Raw genomic sequence first — 19,789 nt, forward strand, 5'->3', positions numbered from 1 at the left:
AGAAAACCTGGGCTGACTCAGTAGAAGGTGAATGAAGACACTCCAGCCCAGCAGACAAAGAGTGGGTGGCTGGGTGGTTAAAGGAGTGCGAGAAATATGCCAATAATCAAAAATGAATTTAAAGTAGAATTTTAATCAGTGGGGACAAGATGAACAACCGAGCAAACAAATGGTGGAAAGGAAAGGTTTAGCAGTTCAGGAAAAAAAACCCTGTCCCTACATCCCAAACACCAAAGTAAATTCCAAGTAAAGTAAAGCATTAACAATAAAAACGAATCATAAAAGAAGCCAGAAGAAAAAGGACAGGAATGTTGAGCTACACTCGTGTGCATGAGGAACATAGGCTGAAAGCCCTGAAAATGTCCACTAAATAAAAATTCAAAACTTTAAAATTAGAAAATGTCATTTCACAGTATAGAATACAGAGAACCCAAATAGGCAATCCACAAAAGCAGAAATACGAAGAGTTAATAAACATAAAAAAACCCTTACATCTCTAGTTACCAGAGACATGCGAATTCAACACTTACAATGAGATGTTCCCTTACCCTTCCCACCCTCAAACACACGAATCTGATAATTGGGCAAAAGTCAGAAAAAGGTAATAGTGCTTATGAGGCAATGGGCAACCTGGACCTCATGTATTAACAGGGGCCGTGTAAACTGATATGACAACTTTCATCAAAGTTTTAAAAATCATGCCCATTGATCCAATGAATGTGTACCTTAAGATTTATCTGAAGGAAATGTGAAGTATGGCAACTCTTAAGAACTGGACCTAAACTAAATAGCTAACTATTGGATACTGGCTAATAGGTTCTAATGCATCCATATGATAAAAGACTTGACAGCCTTTACAAATTATGCAGTAAAAGAATAGTCAACAACAGAAAAATGTTCATGATACACTGACCAGTGGGAGAAAAAGCAGGTCAGAAAACATTACCCAGACATAAAGAAAAGGTTAGGAATGGTTTCCTCTGGGGGATGAGATCGCACCTAATTTTTTTATGTTAGCTTTTTTTATTGTCTGAATTTTTTTACACTTAACCTACTGGTATTTTCATAATCATAAAAAGGTATCATATACAAATAATAACGCTCAATAATCAGAGCAGAAGATGTTGGATTGCTCAGGAACCATATATAAAGTAGGAAGGGAACAGGGCAAAGGATAGAACCCAGGTGAACAAGTACTTATTTGTGAGTCTGGTAATAATACATTTGTATCCTTAAAACCATGAGCCCTGTCCGTCACGCTGAAGGGTGGTGTGCAGACTGTGTAACTGCATTTCCTTCCCATTCATATACCTTTGATTGAAACACAGATGACACTCTGGTCAGATCACTCTTTCTAAGCACAACCGCAGCCAGAAAGGAGCCTTGAGAATCATCCTCTCTGCCTAAAGGACCAGAGAAGGGCGCAGCCAGTGCCCCTGGCTGCCACTCCCCAGCTCCCTTGTAGAGCTATAGAGAGAAACACGCTGGCGCCCCAGTTTCTTCTGCCCCACACTTACCTCTCCAGCTGGTTCCAAAGAGAGAAAACTCTCGTCCAGGGACAGAGGAAGTGGTTTTTTATACTCCCGCCACTCCGCCCACCAGGAGACTCCCGCCTCCTCCCCCACCCTGGGAGTTCTCAGAAAAGTGGGAGGGGAAAGGGGGAAGTCACCTCACAGGCATTATTCTATAGGAAATGACAAATCTTCAAGGACAATAAAGAGTGTGGAAGTGGTCCCATAAAAGTCATCTTTCTCCAGTTGCTTCTTCATTAGTTGGCAAATGAAGTGGATCGGGTGAAAATCTGTTTTCTCGAAACATTTCATATCAATTTCATTTTTGGAAAAAACATGGCACCATGAGAATTCTTTTATAAAAAAATGCTTTTTAAAAAAAATGTGGATTAAATACACGTTCTAAAATCTTTGCTAGTTCCTAAGTGGTAGAATTTATTGAAGCCATCCTACGTGGCAGCTGGACTTTTCCAGAACTATCACTTAGTAATCAGCTCAATATACTTTGACTTATAATAAAAGTGGTGTTTGTATTTCATGTTAAAAAGGGAAACAGGAATGAGAACTAAGTCTCCCTGATTCTAAAACTATATCCGTGAGACATGGCGAAGACATCAGAAGATACTTAAAATGTCTTTGAAACTATTCCAAAGCTAGAAGCTATTATGCATCGAATAGCGATGTTTCATGGGGGTCGTGAGGGTAAACAGTGGCAGTTGCTCTGGGCTTAAAAATGTGGCTCATCCAATACAGGAAGAGAGTATCTACAAGAGGAAACCTTTCTGTGCTCCTGTGCTGATATCAGCAGCAAGCTTCTCTCCCAGACAACAGGGGTTGGCCATTAATTAATTAATTTTACTTCTTGACATAATTAAAGCATACGGTGAGGGATAGCTTAGAGGTTATGAGATTTAGACTTCCTTGAAATCCCTTAGCAGGGGGCTCCGCCTGGGATCTCACTTCCTAAGAAAGTCTTTGAAAAAGAAATGCATGACTGTTACTAGTCAGTCTCAGGCACTAGGATCCCAGAGGCTGGCTCTGATTTCATGCCCCCATATGCTGCTTAGATCCAAGGCTCTGGGAAGGCTCACAGCTGGAGGAACCCAGCTCACTAAGCTTGGACACTTCCAAGCTTACCGCAGTGCCTGGCACACAGTAGGCCCTCAGTGAACTTTTCTGGAATGTACTTGGTGGAATGGTGGCTTAATGGTTGCCTTAAAGTGAATAATAAAAGTAAATCCAAAGGGCTCCCCAGAGACGGAGAATTCTTTCCATCTTCTTCTGTAAGGGAACTGGATTTGGCCCACTAATGCCAAGTCTGAATCCTGACAAGCTTCTCAATCTGTATTAGTGACTTACAAATGTATCTGCACTGGTTGAGTCATTAAGACAAAATCTCAATGGTTTGAAAATACAGAGAGGATCATTAACTGAGAATCAGTCTTAAAATGGTCTGCCCCCACAAGGAGCCTCATCAAAACACCCGGGCCTTGGCTTCACCAGGATTCCACCAGTGTCTGCTCTTCTCGACCTCCCGTTCTTGTCCTGAAAGCCGGGGAGAAGGGGGCACCACTTCTAAGAGTCTTTGGAAGAGCAGCGTCCCCTCTTCTCCGGAAGCAGCTCTCTTTCACAGGAGGCGTGTCAGAAGGGGTCAGCACACCGGCCTTGGCAAAAGACAAAACTGGATCTAGACTTTGCACTGCCACTTACTCGCCGTGACCTTGAGGAAGCTATTTAATAATGCCCATGAGCTTCATTGTTTTTATCAACAGAGGAGGGATTCTTAACCCAACAGAGTTGTTGTGAAATTCGATGACATAACCATAAAACGAATGTGTTTAACATGGCGACACGGGGCACGATCCCTAATGCGTGGTAGTCAGCATCTCCGTCAATATCATCATGGCCATCAGACAACCCACAGAGAAATCAGGCCTGGCTGAAATTCCAGAACCCCGCAAGAAACATAGCAGTGTAGCACAGTCACTTAAGAAGTGACACCTGAAGTCAGATAACCCAGGCTTTGCCAATTAGTATTAGTTGTTTAATGTGGGGAAAGCTACTTAATTAGGGCCTCAGTTTTCTGATCCATAAAATGGAATCAACAGCATGCATTTCGGAGTATTCTTCTGAGGGCTGGATGTGCCGAGGAATATAGACTGTCTAGAATATAAACTGTCTAGAACGGTGCTCAATACAAGTTATCTCCTCAACCCGGCACCTAGAATAGGGCGAAGCACACAGCAGGTACTCAAAATAATTTGATTAATAAATAAATGTAAGTTTTTTCCTCTCCTGAAATAGTCTCTTGACTAGTAGAAACTGGTTAAGGAAATCTTTTGAATGTTTTGTGCACATCTTCCTATAATAAACTTGAACTCTGTGGGCTAGTGTGAAATACTCAGAAGGAAACTCGAAGACGGACAAAGGCTCGGTGGCCACTCCATTTCTCATGACACCTTTGTCCACTAAACTCCTTAAAGATTCTATTCCTCTGCTTAAATCAAAGACGTTGTTGCACAAGAGAAAAAGAACATGAGCTTTGCACTACCCCCCCCATTCCTCCCACCCCCCACCAAATTCTCTGCCACTGCCCCAGGTCTCCAACCTGTTAGCGCCGTAGGCTGGATCCTTATCCAGCCTTACCCCTCCCCTGACAAGCTGGATTGGGAAGGTCGTAAATTCTTTCACTGAGAGAAATATGCCCGCTATGCTACCTTCGGCTTGAAGAAGTTTTGGAACTTACTTACCAAGAACAAAGAGCCTCTGAGATGTGACGGCATGGGAACACACATTCAACTAGCGTAACTGTCCAACTTCCTTTTTAGGCATCACTTCCAGCTGCTTCCCGGCATTCATCCACTCCCCCGACAAAGCATTCCTCTGTTACAGCAAAGGTTGCCTATATTCAGTCGCCGGAGGAGAGCCGGCTTCTCAGCTACCCAGCAAACGGGAAAATCGAGACACGGATCCAATACCTCATGATTTTTTTTTTCTTAAGATGCTGATCCCTCAAGTGCCTGGAATCTAACTGACAGCATTTCCCAAGTTTTCACTGTTGTTTCCCCTGGGTGAGTTATTTTAAGAAGAACTGAATGTTATCACATTGATGGTTCTGCCAACAATTTCTCTCAAGAATACCGTCATGGGGTAGACTGCCTCTCTATGAGGCAGGGAGAGGTCTCAGTTTAAAAACCATCAAATTTATTTATTTTACAATTCGGTAGGGTGAATGGTACTGTAGTAACGCCTATACGTACACAGACAAGATTATTAATTAATAATCAACCCTTTTTTGCTTCCTTCCATTTTCAAGGTAGAAATCTGAGGCCTTGTTAAAAGGGATCATTTCTTTCTTGAATGTATTCTAATCCTAACTCTAATTTTGCATGAAATGATGATATTAGGAAGTACGAAAGTTCAGTCGGAATGAGGGTTGGTTTTTTTTTCTGGTTTCCATTGTTTTAGTTTATCATTTTGTAAAGGAACAATCTAAACATAAGAAACTATTTCCTTAAAAACCCTAACATTAGAGTTCTGCTCCCAAAGATATAGCCAAAGACATCTAAATAGCCACAAAGTCAAGAAAGAAAGAAAGAAAGAAAGAAAGAAAGAAAGAAAGAAAGAAAGAAAGAAAGAAAGAGAGAAAGAGAGAAAGAGAGAAAGAGAGAAAGAGAGAAAGAGAGAAAGAGAGAGAGAGAGAGAGAGAGAGAGAGGGAGGGAGGGAGGGAGGGAGGGAGGGAGGGAGGGAGGGAGAGAGAGAGAGAGAGAGAGAGAGAGAGAGAGAGAAAGAAAGAAAGAAAGAAAGAAAGAAAGAAAGAAAGAAAGAAAGAAAGAAAGAAAGAAAGAAAGAAAGAAAAAGTGTTATTTGAGAACAAGAGTGAAAGCTTTTGCACAGACAAGGTAGGATTGTTTTGATAATCAACACCACCCACATTCAGCTCTACCAACATTATCACAAATGGAACATATTTTTTCCTAACAAAGACAGAGGCAGAAGGACTATGACTAAATAGAGTCAAAGGACAACCTGTTGACTCAGCCCCAAATCTCATCCCTTAGACTGAGTCACAACACAGGGTTTAAATTGCACTAGCCATTCTCCCACTGCTGTAATTCCTAACTTGGCTTCCTATCAGAATCCCAGCGAGTCTTTAAAAGGAAACCCCCATAAGTAGACTGTACCCTGGCCCAGAGTTTCTGGCGGTGGGGCCCAGGCATCGGCATTTTTTAAGCTTCCCAGGTGATTCCAACATGCAGCCCAGGCAGAGCACCACTGCCCCAGAGGCTGCTAACAGCTATCAGCCAGTTCCTCGGCTCCTCTATCAGAACAGGGAGCCGTGGGTGCTGCTGGCTCCCACTGACCCCGTCTTCACTCTGTTCAAGAACTCCGCGTGTTATCAGCTTTGGGTGCAGTTCCCAGCCTTTCCACATGCCTTAGTGATTTTTAAAGCTCTGTTTAATCAGGCAAATACCAGCAAAGAGAGGTAAGTTGGGAAAAAACTGCATTAGGCATGATACAAATAAATAAGTGAAAAAAAAATCTCAGGTTTAAAAGTAAAGCATGAGAAGTCAAACCCTGTGATACTTTATCTATACAAAAGAATAAAAGTATTTTAAAAGGACTGATTAAAACTTATGTTTTTCAGATTTTCCTATTCCTTCAACATGGAAACTGCTTCCAGTTCAGAAAGATTTTGGTAGGTAAGTTCCCCATTTTATTTTTGGTGAACCGGACTACTTCCAGTTCAAGAACATAGGCAACTCTGCCAAACAGATTGTTAGATATGTCAGCAGGAAGGTGTGAGCTGTACAAAGTCATTAGGAAAAGTCCCAGAAGAAAGTAAAATGCTAAAAACAACAATGGAAAAATGATAGAACACAAACGAAATAAGAAAATGCCCGGTATTTGCAACGTCCCTCTGAAAATGTGATCGCTGTTCTCCTTTCGGCATAAAACAAAAGCAGAGCCATTCCTCAACAGGGCTCACAGATGAAGCTGAGGCCGGCGGTCTGGGGGCAGACACTCGTCTGAGAAGGGAGAGACTCCGTTAGCAGCCTGCTGGGACTGTAACCATGTCACGGGCTTCCTGCAGTTCTGTTACCAAAAGTGACACAAAGTAAATGGTCCAGTGTGGTCTTATGGAAGTGACTTGTCACCGCATTTCAGAACGACCACCAGGCCCTGTGTCTGGAAAAGCGCAGCAGGAGGGCCACACACCCGGGCAAGGGGCGCGTCTCTGCGGGTCGGAGGATACAGGTAGCAGGGCTCTGCGGCCTGGCGGCCTCTGCACTAAGGAGTCTTCTAATAGCCGGCACTAATGAGTCTTCTTCTAACTGCAGATCGATCCTGTGCCGGTTTTTCTTTCGTTTTTTATGGCCGCTGTGCTGGCTCCCTGAGGAAGTGGAGGGAGCAGCCTTCCAAGAGGGTTTCCCTCCCTGCACAGATCCACCCAGATCCTGGGGGTCCTCCTGAGGGGGCGCATTTTCCCGACTGTGGAAGTCTGGAGAAGTGTCCCCTCCCAGCCCACTTCCTGGTCCCCTCTTTGCAATGAGCTGGTCCCGAACTCCTGCTAGTGCCCTACTGCAGCTGCTGCAGAACCCGAGGTTGGACTGAAGAGCAGCTCGGCTTCCTTAAACCTCTGGTTCCTCCGCTCGTTTCTGCTGTTGGAGATTTTTTGGTTGGTCAAATACCTATCCCAGCCCTAAATAATACGAATAATAGTGCCGTGCATATGAGTGTCCTCCAGGTCGTTTCCTGCAAAAACATCTGTCTCTCCAAGTTCGCCAGCGGTTCCGCCAGCTCCTGCTTCAGCTTCACCAGCTCCTCCAGCTCCCGCAGGGTGTCCATGATCTGAGGCCTTGCTCGGAATGAAGGTTTTTGTAGTTATCTGTAAGCGGTTTTACTGGAGCTAAATAACCCACAGCCCCCTCTCAAATTGATTTTGGGGAAGAATGTCTCACTTGAGTACATTACTGATAGACAAGTTAAGCCAGTCTCGGCTGTCTTGTGTCTGGTATTCACTCATTTAAAAATTTAAGAAATGCACCCTGACCAGTGTGGCTCAGTGGGTTGGGCATCATCCCACAAACCGAAAAGTCACCAGTTTGACTCCCCGTCAGGACACATGCCTAGGCTGCGGGCCAGGTCCCTGGCGGGAATGTCTATGTTTCTCTCTCACATCCATGTCTCTCTCCCTCCCTTCCCACTCTCTAAAAATAAAATCTTTTTAAAAATAAGATAAAATAAAAATTTAATAAATGCCTATAGTGTCCCAGATACTGTGTTTGTCCCTTTTTAGATTTACTAAGATGAATGAGATGCAGACTTCGCTTGCTTTCGAGTGCAAGGTAGCAATCGAGCTCATGTGGAAGAATTGGGGAAAGATCTACGCATTCCTTCCAAAGCACTCGGATGCCTGTGACACAGGGGCCCAGTGCGTGGCAGCATGCAGTAGGAGAAAAGAAAGACGTGGGTACCCAGTTTTCATAGTGTTATGACCTAGTGGGGGGGCATCAGGATGTATTAAGTCAAATTGAGCACTACAATGGAAAATTAGGGTGCTTAAGAGCACATAGCAAAGGTCATTGTAATAACAGAACTGATCTTGATGGAAAAATAACTGCTGGAAGTTGTGAAGAGACAGTAAAACTCAGAAACAAAGGCTTACAAAATGCTTTTGTAAGCAGTTCATTCTTCCAAACACTAAGTGGGAGACTTCAGGCTTAGCCTATTGGGCCAATAAGATCAGTATTCATCAATGCAGATTGGAGTCTGGGTCTGACTTCTCCTGACAATTAGTAGGTACTTTTATAAAACTCCTAGAATAAGGAGCTGATGACTCCAGCAGGTCCCATCCAGTTTGGACCCGTCACTGATACACGTGAGGCACCTGTGATGGGCTATACACTGGCCCCCAAAGTTACCTCCATCCTAATCTCCATAACCTGCGAGAGACTATTGCCTTAGATGGCAAGAGGGACTTGACAGATGTGACTGAGGTAAGGACCTTCAGGTGGAGAGACAGGCCTGAGTCACCTAGAAGGGCCCGATGCGACCACACAGGTCCTTATAAGGAAAGGCAAGAGACCAGGGTGAGCAGAAGGCTCAGGGACCACAGCAGCAGAGACCAGAGGAATGTGGCTGTGGCCAAGGAATGATGTAGCCTTTAGAAGCTGCAAGAGACAAACGGATTTTTTCCCTGGAGAATTCAGAAGAGACCAGCCCCACTGACATATTCATTGCAGCCCTCAAAACTCCCTCTGTGGGCTGGCCTCCAGAACAACAGGATACATTTGTGTGGTCTAAAGCCACTTCATTGGTGATCATTTGTAACAGCCGCAACAGGAAACTGATGTAACTCTCGATTACTTATGTAAACTTGGGAATCTGTATGGAAAATCGGTTTGATTGTTATTTCCTAAGCTCAGTTTTCCACGGCCATTCTTCCTATAAAAGCAAAATGGTCTTCATCCTCCTCTTCCTCCTCAGTTATAGTATCCACTCATAGGAAACTATAAGGGAAAATTAATTACAATAAATGAGAAGAATATTACTTGAAAGTCCACTGGGGCTCTCTGCTTTTCTTCCCAATGAACTCTGAAACTGAGTTTGCCATTCTAACTATATTGCATTAGAAGCAGGCACATGATAGACATAATTCATTGCCGATCCTTGTTTTTCTATCATGAGTTTCAAGGAAATAAGGGTAGGGATGTGAGACTTTAAAATATTTACTAACAAGCCCTGGCTGGTGTAGCTCAGTGGATTGAGCATGGGCCTGCAAACCAGACAATCGAGGTTCAATTCCCAGTCAGGGCACATACCGGGGTTGCAGGCCGGGTTCCCTGCAGGCCAGTTCCCAGCAGGGGATGCATGAGAGGCAACCATACACTGATGTTTCTCTCCCTCTCTCCTTCCCTTCCCCTCTAAGGATAAAAATAAAATCTTTTTTTAAAAAAAATAAATAAAATATTTACTGACGATAGTGTTTCCTCAGAAAGGATCATCAGTGCGGCGAGATGCTGTCCTCCATGTTGCTACCATTTCTTCCATACCATTGATCTTGAGAATATTATAGTGCTCGACTTGATTTAATAAATCAAGATGTCTCCCCTACCAGATCATAACTCCGTGAAAACCAGGTACACGTCTTTCTTTTTTCCTACTCCACGCCGCCACTGCCCTGGGCTCAGTGAAATAAGTCAGAAGGAAAAAGTCAAGAACCACAGGATTCCACTCACACATGGGACATGAAACAGTAACACAAAAACTCCCAGACACAGACAACAGTCTGGTGCTTACCAAAGGGAAACAGAACTGGGGGAGGCGGTAAAGGGTAAAGGGAGTCAAATATATGGTGACAGAAGATCTGACTTTGGGTGGTGAAATTACAGTACAGTGTACGGATGACGTATTATAGAATTGTATACCTGAAACCTATATAATCTTATTAACCAATGTCGCGCTAACAAATTTAGTAAAATCTTTAAAAAGTTATCAAGCCAAGTAAAACAAAAAAAATTAGAGTGGACGCCCTGATCTGTGTGGCTCAGTTGGTTGGAGCGTTGTCCCGTAACTGAAAAGCTGAGTTTGATTCACAGTCAGGGCACATACCTAGGTTGTGGGTTCAATCCCCAGTCCAGGCACAGGCGCATGGGGCCCCACCCCCAAGTGTGGATGGGTACAAACCCTGGTCTGGACGCATACGGGAGGCAACCAGTTGGTGCTTCTCTCTGGCATCAATGTTTGTCTCTCTCCCTTCCTCTCTAAAAGCAATGAAAAAAATGGGAAAAAAATTAGAGTGGAGGAAAGCTGTGTGTCAGATCCACTCCAGCCGTGGGCAGTGTGGAACGGGTTCCAGACCCTCTTCTTTTACATTCATACACAGATCAGTTGATCTTGATACACAATTAAATGGACGCATGCCAACAGCAAATAGGAAAGCAATTTCCTAACATGATGAAATGCATCCATAGTAATTAAAGTGGTTCTAGGGAGCAAATGAATCTGTTGTGTAATTACCAGGAAGAGTAGCTTAGCTTCAATGATTTAAAGACCCTAATATAACCAATGTCACTCCAATAAATTTCATTTAAAAATAAGATTTAGCCCTGGCTGGCGTAGCTCAGTGGATTGAGTGTAGGCCTGCGAACCAGCAGATCGTGGTTCAATTCCCAGTCAGGGCACATGCCTGGGTTTCAGGCCAGTTCCCAGCAGGGGACACACAAGAGGCAACTATACATTGATATTTCTCTCCCTCTCACCTTCCCTTCCCCTCTAAAGATAAATAAATAAAAATCTTTAAAAAATTAAATTAAATTAAAAAATTAAATCTGTTATTTTAACATCAACCAATGTTCTGATATTGAATCTTTTTAAAATTAACAGAACAAATTGAATTTAGCTAAAAAAAAAAAGTCTGACGTGATGGATGTTTACCAACTTTCAAATGCCTCCCAGTGCTGAGTATTTCCTGTTTACCTCTCTAGATCCGCTCCTAACCCCAGCTTTGCCCCAGGAGGCTGATGTGTGTGACTTACAGCAATGGGCTCCCTTCCACATATCGCCTCTGTTGTGGTTTCTGGAAGTTCTGCCTGTCCATTGGGAACTCATTCATTCAACTCTCCTCCAAGCTGTGTGTGCATTTTTTTTATTTGCTCATCTTACACAATCATTTCTTAAAGTTATATTTTGAAGCAAAGCAATTCCACCAGAATCCATTCTATTTGAAATCAATTGTTCCACAGAATCTAGACTGAAGTTACTGTAATACTTATTTGGCTTTGTCTGCCCTTGACGGTTTTCAGTAAATAGGTAATCTCTCCTAAGCTTTATCCCACAGAGTTCTGAGGTCTCAGCTGAGAAGTTTTCTAAATGTTTCCACAGATGCAAAACTATCTTTCAAAAGAAATGTAGACCTACAGGGAAGAGGAATAACTCTTCTTTCAGGTGGGAATAATAGTGAGACTTCTATTTTTGCAAGAAAATATCAAGTCTTGATGGTAAAATATGACATAAAACACACATTAATTGGCTAGTGCTCCAGTAACTCACTAAATAATTTAACCTTGAAATGACTTTGATCTAGCAAAACCGGTTCAATGTTGTTGAGATTCGCCCACCTCTGTACATAGAACTCCTTCTCATTCCAGTCTATGAATATAAAATTGTATCTCAACATTTCCTTACTCTTCAGTAAGGATATTTAATGTCACTGTTTTACTACAAGTACAAGGGACATCTTTGTACCCATCTCCCGGCACATTCACCCTAGGCAAGTAATAAGGAAAACACTAAAGGTATCATGTTTTGCTTTTTCCAGCTGCATATTTTAATCTGCTTATGAACTGTGGAATTGCTTTTGTGTTTTCACCAGTATTATTTCCATGATAAAGTAAACTAGAAAGGCAATGCAATGGACATATAAAGGGCAAGTATTATTTTACGAAATATCATTTTACCAATATACAGGGTCTCACACAGATAACACCCCATTTTTATTACAAAATCCTAAGCATGTAATTCTGTAATATAACAACATCACACTTGAGCACACCCTATGACATTTTAGGTGGAATGTTCAAATTAAAACTATAAATTATTACACTCATATTATTACCCTGCCAGCCACACTCAAGCAGGCTGTGCTTCTGCCGGACCCTGTATATACACAAATATATGGAGACATGTACATAGGTTTGTATACTGTGCGTGCCCTTGTGTAAAAGTTTTTCTTATGATGGTTACAATCAAAACATCTGAAAACCAACCCATGATATAGACCCAGAAGCAGAATTTCTATGCCTCAGAATATGCACATTTTCCACCTGCCTGCTACTGAGTTTGATGATGAATCCACTTATGCTTCTGTCGATGTAAGTAAATTCTTTTTCTTTATATCCTCAAACTTTGATTTGATGACTCCTCCCCAGTCTTGTGCATTTTGAGTATCTTTGTTTCAATTTGCATTTCTCTGATTTTCCAGTGAGGCTGAGGTTTTCATCTGTGAATTACCTAACATTTATTATAAATTTTCCTATTACTTTTCTTTCTTATTTTCACTAATTCTGGATACATTCTGGATAGTAACCCTTGTCTCTTACAGAAGTTGCAAATCCTTATTCCTATTGCTTTTCTTTTAACTTTGTGGTATTGTTAGTCACACAGAAGAGAGTTTTAAATTTAGATAGTCATTCAATTAATATTTTCTTTTTTTTAAAATAATTTGCAATTTTTTACTTCTTGTCTGAGAAATCCATCTATTCCCCCAAGGTCATAAATATATTCTCTTCTATCACTTTAAAATAGTTTTGCATTTTTTTCATTTAGGCCTTTAGCTCATTTGGAATTTATTTTTGTTATGGTGACAAGAACCTAATTTATTTTCTTTGAGATGGAAACCCAATTGTTCCCACATCAATAATTGAATAGTTAGCTCTTTTCCCACTGATTCATCATACTGTCTTTTTAAAAATGTTTTACATGCTTGGTTTCATTCTGGAGTCTCCATTATGTTCTGTTGGTTACTTCCTTACAGCCGTACCAAGACGAGAGCTTCAGAAGTCTCCGTACATGGGAATGCAAATCCCTTCTGCTTGTTCTTGTTTTTCAGCATTGTCTTGACTATTCCCGATGTTTACTTTTCCATATGAATATTGAAATTATTTTGTTAGGCTCAATGTTGAAATCTTGCTCTAGCTTTGTCCTCTCTAGTTCTTTGTCTACCTAAACTCTTGTTAAGATTTTAATCAATATTGCCCCTGCCATCAACATCGCTGCTGAAACTGACTTGGTGGAGCTCAATGCCTGGACCCCAGTGCAAAGAAACCAGCACATCTCGTGTACGACCTCGCCTCGCTCCCACCTCCCAGATTCCGCCTCTGTCTGATGGAGACACAGCTGCACCCGAAAGCCCAGCTAAAAGGACTTTGGGAAACGTGCAGCACAGAGCAGTGAAGAGTGGGTTTCCAACTATGGGCTGCATTCTGTTAGTGGCTCACCAACAGCATTTATAAAATGAAATAAAACAATGTAAATTGTTAGTAGGCCTAAGAAAAATATTGTTTCATGAAAGTTTTATAAATACTCACACACATACATATATAAATACATTTAAACATACAATCACATGCCACACAATGATGTTTCAGTCATCAATGGTGGCCCCATAAGAGTATAATGGAGCTGAAACATTTCTGTTGCCAAGTGACATCATAGCTGTCAACAGAGAGGAGTGTTCAATGGGCATTACTGGCTGACAAGCAAATCTATGATGGAAAAAAAAAGAAACCAAGCAAACTGCCATGGACGTATTTCTGGAAAGAGCAACACCTCCTTAAGAAGAGCCCCAGGTGAGTTTTCCGGGAGGCATTTCCAAAGAAGGCGCTGTTATCCTAGAAGATGCCGGCTCCGTCTGTTACCGCCCCTGAACACCTCCCAGTGGGATGAGATGAGGAGGTGGAAGACAGTCACATTATTGCCCAGGACCCATGTAGGGCCAGGCTAAATATGCTGCCTATAAAGTAAAAGCCTTCCAATAACTTAATTAACACAAAGTTATACATATGCACATTCTCTACATTCCACCATTCTTCAACAGAAAAAATGCTTTTATAAAAGGCAGAATAAAAAAATAATCATGACTAAACTTTGCCGAAACATCTAGAAACAAATGGAGCAACACATCTGACATGAGCCGCTGATAGTCTGACTCCCCTTATTAAGTAACATGTGTCCAAACTGTATCCCTCCCTCCCTTCTTCCACTCTGTAGCTGGAAAAAAGGATACCCAGGGATAGAATTAATAGAACGCTCATTTATTTAGCCAGGGGCAGAGCGAACCCTAGTGCCAACACAGAGAGAGATTCCTAACTGGTCATCAAACAAAACAAAGCCATAACACTGGCTGCCTCAGGGTGTTGGGCCTATGAGTGATAAAGTGTTTAAATTCTAGTTTCCAAATTTTCTATAGTGGGCTGTGTTACTCTTACAATGCAAAGAGAGCTCCAACCACCCCCAAATCACATGTGTGTTAGTTTACTGTTTTATTCTTAACGTCCCAACCATTGAAGAAGAGCTTCTAAGAGTCCTCGTAAATTCTCCTCTTCCACTCCTGGTCATGGACAGTCTTCATTTCCAGAGAAAGACAAGGGGGGTTCCACAGCATGGGGGTCTGGGTCAGGTCTGCCTGGGCTTTACAAAAGTGATCTGGGAAGCATTCCACAATTTCCCTGATGGCTAGAAACATCAATACTTACTAGTCCGCACGCTGTCTAGGCCCAAGTTCTGGGCATAGCAGAGAGAAATAAAAAGTAGTAGAGATGGCCCCTACTTACGAAGAGTGCGATGCGTAATCAAGGGCATAAAGAACATAAACGTGCTTCAGCACACACAGAGGTACAGACCAACACAGTGTGAACAGAGAGGTCGAAGTGGAACACAACAGGGGGGTACTGGAGCCGACTGGGGTGATGCCTCCGAGATTTCCAGTGGTGGTCATGGTGATGTCTTCCTTTTACTCTAACGCAGTATCTTCTCCTCTAAGAGATTAGCAGAAATGGGAATTCCGAAAATGCAGACATTTTCCTGGTTGGGAAAGTAACTTAGAGCCATGCGGACCAAGCCCACTGACTCCAGGTTGGGGCTCCGATTTGACAGAACCTTCAGGTTTCATGGGGAATCAGATCTTTTCAGCACATGACTTTAGGGAACTAAGTATGATTTTCATTTGCTTGCGAGTTGTTAGTACTTCATGAAAAACCACAATTTCCTGTGAAATTACTGTGCCTTCTGTTTGACTAAACTGGTAGGGATAGATCTCAGACTAGAAGAGTTCAAATTCTTACATGTTTGCCCAAGTTCCGCATTGCACAACACTGACAACCAGATTGTAACATTGTGGGAGATAATTTTCTGTTCCTTGTTAAAAATGGCACTCTCTCCCCCACACCCCCAACACCCCAGTGCTCAACATGTATGTCATTTTTTAAACTGTTCTCCACATTCATAAAACTTCGTCACTGAGTGGGGATGCCTCTGAAGCTATTGCTGGTACTGGAGTCTGAGATGGCACTTTTTCTAGAGGTGGACGCAAGTGGGAACTGAAGAAATGTCACAATTTGAACGTAGAAGGGAGTCAAGGCCACAGCTCCGAGAAAGCTAGTTTGGGACGGTGGGCTTTCCCCAGAGGGTTTACCTGTGGGATGGAAGACACCTGGAGCCAACTGTGAGGCTGAGAACCGGGCCGAGGACTCAGATGTCATTGGGGTGAGGCTGGCGGGTCTGGGGCCACCCAAACCCGGTGCTTCTGCCCTGCTGTTACCAACATTGCCTCAGAAGATTCCTGGCGAGGAGCAAGCGAGAAGGGTAGAGATCCAATACGGCATAAAGATGAATCTTAACAGCCTAACCATTCTATCTGAAAGGTGTTTATCTCATCCCCTGAAAATGGTGAGAAAAAATTTCTTTTTACATATTTGCCTTTAGGTCATGATGAAGGAAAAGCAACCCAATCGAATGTCTAGAAACGAATCAGCCCCGTTCCGGCATGTGGATTCGAGCTGTCTGGCCAGAGGTCACGATTCTGAGGTAAATCTGAGTTTTTGACCAAGTAACATCTGTTTCCTCAATGCAGGGATGGCCTCGCTCATGAAATCTCTTCTCCAGCTCACTCTGTGCCAGGAAGAAATCGGTCCGGAAGCTGAGTAGCTTCTCTGTATGTTTGAGCCCATCCTTCTGCAGCTCTCTCGGGTGTCCCAGGAGAGCCGGCCTTGGCCAGAGGCACAGGTGATGATCTGCTGCTTCGGAGGAGGAACCTGGGGCTTTTCACCTGATCATCTGAGTCTCTTCATGTGCGTCATAGAACTCCTCCTCTTCGCTCTCACTCCCGAAAGCGCCCTCCTTGTCCATGGACTGAAACAAAAGGGGAAGAGGGCGGAAAAGGACTCATGATGTTTCTAAAGTGAAAGTTACTATCTAGCACTTAACTGACCAATGTGCTTCTATGACATCTAACCCCTTAAGAATGAGCCCCTAAGGTATTGTAATAAAGCTAATGACTATCTTTATTCCTCTGCAAATCGGCTGCTGAAATAAAATCTCTGAAAATCAGACCCCTCCCTCCCTTTGTTTTCCAGCAGTTTTGCTCAAATCTGTTTAATCCAACCAGACACACTTTCCCCCTCCCCAAACTCTCATCATCCAAGTGGTGATGCTGAATGATTAAGACAAGTGCAGCCCTACCTGTGGGGTATCCAAGGTCTGTAAACATAGGGCTTCCTCCCCCAGCCTCCGGTATGAACACACCTGAAGGTCAGAAACTGTCTCTAGCAAAGGAGCGTTAAGGGTCTCTGGCAATAATAAACTCAGGAGGCCCGAGGTCAGGCCCGAGGCTCCAAAGACAACGAAAGGCAAAGACCACTGCACATACTTCTGCGGGGTAGAGAGCAGGATGAAAACAAACAGAAACTCGGTATCAGTTTCCTGGGAGATGACATCAGCAGTCTGGACGGAGGACCTGCCCTGTTTACAACCCAGTTCCTGCCTTCCCACTCGAAGACACCATAAACCACTTCTTTCCCCAAAGAGAATTACCCTGGGGGATTCGTGGTCCCTCGGGCACACAAATGGGAGTGAGTAAATAACACAGCTGCTGGGGATCCCAGCAGCCTCAGAGCAGCCTGCTGTGTTAGACGTGGGGCATGCATTGTGGGAGAAGCTGGCCAGGCCCACGGCCAGAGTTCACGGGGAACTTGGTGCTCAGCTTATACCCCAGTGATTTCCACATAGTCTTCACTTGGGAAATGTCCCAAACATTTGCCGATGATGAACTTGAACGTTCTCAACCCTGGCATCAGCCAAACGATCCCGTACAGGCTCAAGGATTCGCTTAGCAGCATTCCCGAGAGGTGGGGGGTTAGAGGTACACACCTCCTGAAGGGAACGAGAGACTCCGAAAGCACCGGACATGGACCTGTAGTTGGAAACTACCTGATCTGGGTGTGGGTGAGGGCCAGCGATTCAAGCACTCGCCTCAGAGATCCAAAAGATATTCTCAGGAAAATTTAGTTTCTTGACATCAAAGCAGACTCAAAGATAATACAGGAGAAACTGGCCCTGGGGGATGTTGCCCCGGGGCCTTCCCGAGCTGACTCACAGGCTCGAATTCCTGCATAGCAGCTGCTCCCTGGGTTGGGCTTCCGTACTCTGAGAGCCGGGCCACCGCTAGAGAAGATGGCCCTCTGGGTAATGTTGAAGAGTTTGCTGGTTTTGCAAAAGTGAAGGGATGATGGAGGAGGAGGAGGAGGAGGAGGAGATGGGCTGTGGGGGGACAAGGGCTGGAGCGGGAATGGGGATGGGTGGTGGGAGGAAGAGATTCTCTGACCTCTGGCCACCTCTGCGCACACACACTATGGCTTTGTTGCTGAATCAAAGGGAACACAACACCCTCACCCCCTCTCAACCCAGCCGGAGTCCACAGAGACCCAGTGCAGGGTTTTACCACGCTTTACGGCAGCCAGCCAAAGGTGGGTCGGTCTCTTGAACAATAAGCCTCTAATGTCAGACACATTTTACATGATGGGACTAATATGACTGCTTCAAAAAAAGAAGGGTCCTGTAATCTGAAGTTAAACACGAGACATGGAGAGAGATACGCAGGAAAGGAAGTGTATCACAACTCCAAAGAAGGAAAAGCTACAGTGGCATTTCAGAGACGTCCCGTGCTGGGAAGTGGTGAGGAAAGGTGCCAGGGTAGGGACAGTCGTCTACGGGACAGGCACTCGAGGGCCACACCAAACCTGACTTCTTCCTCCCCAAGCTTGGCTGGGACAGCCAGAGCTCAGACCAAGCAGGGACGCGCACAGGGCTCCACGGGCTCTCACAGCACCTGACATTTCCCGTGGGGAAGGACTTGCAGGCTGTCGTTTCAGTCTAACCTCTTTGCTTTGACTATAAACTTTGGAAAATGGCAGAAAGTTAGGAGATGCACTGCTAGGCACATTTCTCCTCTGATCTTCCTTTCCAAGTGGTGTGCCTTTGGGGAGGGCACGTCATGTCTCTGCTGCAGGCTGCTCTTTATTACAGGGAGGCGACGATGCCTGCCCTGAAGGTTTTACTGTGAAGACTGCACGGGATTATATACAGAAAGAGTTTAGCTCAGAGCCCAGCATACAGCAGATGCTTAATAAATGTTTGCTAACTAACTTGTGAAGGGGGAAAGGATGAGGGAAAGGATGGCCTTAGCTAAGTCTCCAATGAATGCAGAGAGCAGAAAATCAGGGCCTGGGGGGAGGGGGCGATAACAACATCCTTGGTCGGAGTCTATCTGTGCCAACAGACACTCCATCTAAAAGGATCCTTAACTTCAAAAGCCCACGTGTTCCCAAAGCAGAGACTCAAGGAAAACAAAAGGAGGAAATACAAACCAACCAGTGAGGGGACGAAGGGAGCAATAATCCCGCCGACTCGGGAGAACATGGAGCACGTCCCAAGCCCAACATTCCTGAAAGGCATCAAGAGAAAGCTTTCACAAAAATCTGTAAGTTCTAGGGGGACCACTGAAACACCCTGGGGGCAGTGGGCCTCGCACAACACGTCCCGGAGGAAAGACGCAGGGTCCCCCAGAGCAGTGCCGCCTCCCGAGCTTCCCGAGACACTGCGAAGGTGCTCTGTTCATGCAGCCCGCGTGGGAGCCACCGGACAGGCAGCGACAGAGCACGCAGGATGGGGCTAAAGGTGGGGGACTGAGTTTTCAACTTGTTTTGTTTTAATGAACTTAAATTTCAACTGCCACAGGAGGCTACTGCCTTCCCTGCTGGGCAGGTGAGTTATAGAGGCGGGTGCAGAACTGAGCACGTGGCTATTCCCTGTCCCACATGCTTTTGTGGGTTTGGGGACCTTATGTCTCCTACCAGTCAGTACAGCCATAGAGAGCCAGAGCTTCCTGATCTAAAAAGCCTGTTCATTCATCTAAACTCTAATCCACTACTAAAGCGCTGGGCATGTAAATAGGAGTGGACTGAACGTATTTTCTTAGGAAATCAAACACATCACCTTCCTGTGCAGTGTGGGATGGAAGAGGTGGGAGGAAGTGAGAATTTCGGTAATGGGCACAGGAAGGGAGACCACACGTCACCCCGTCCCCCACACTAACTGTCACTAACACGTTCTTCTCAAACGCGTCCCAGTTTGGAAGAAGTGGTCATTCTCGTTTACAGCCAGCAGCCGGAAAAGTAAGGGTCCGGGAACAGGTAGAAATGATGAGCCAGTTGCAGAC

General features: G+C 44.2%; 1 protein-coding gene and 1 pseudogene across 4 annotated transcripts in view; both read right to left on the reverse strand.

Annotated features, from left to right (window-relative positions):
- Positions 1 to 6,677: 6,677 nt before the first annotated feature.
- LOC119041725 (chromatin modification-related protein MEAF6-like) lies at positions 6,678 to 7,392 on the reverse strand (annotated as a pseudogene).
- An 8,943-nt stretch (positions 7,393 to 16,335) lies between these two features.
- The window catches only part of SLC22A15 (solute carrier family 22 member 15), a 69,077-nt gene continuing 65,623 nt past the window's right edge, over positions 16,336 to 19,789 (reverse strand). Inside the window, exons 10-12 of one of the 4 annotated variants that reach the window (XM_037135115.2) lie at positions 18,943 to 19,015; positions 16,756 to 16,944; positions 16,336 to 16,425 (exon numbers count right to left, since the gene is read on the reverse strand). In XM_037135115.2, coding sequence (XP_036991010.1) covers positions 16,339 to 16,425; positions 16,756 to 16,944; positions 18,943 to 19,015 — 349 coding nt within the window. In that variant the 3' untranslated portion in view covers positions 16,336 to 16,338. Of the gene's footprint in view, positions 16,426 to 16,755; positions 16,945 to 18,938; positions 19,016 to 19,789 lie in introns of those variants that run through there. The other 3 variants (XM_053655986.1, XM_053655987.1, XM_053655985.1) reach the window with 3 other exon arrangements.

Source organism: Artibeus jamaicensis, unplaced genomic scaffold (assembly GCF_021234435.1).
Source record: "Artibeus jamaicensis isolate MK-2021 breed Jamaican fruit bat unplaced genomic scaffold, CSHL_Jam_final scaffold_1689, whole genome shotgun sequence".
NCBI classification, from domain to species: Eukaryota; Metazoa; Chordata; class Mammalia; order Chiroptera; family Phyllostomidae; genus Artibeus; species Artibeus jamaicensis.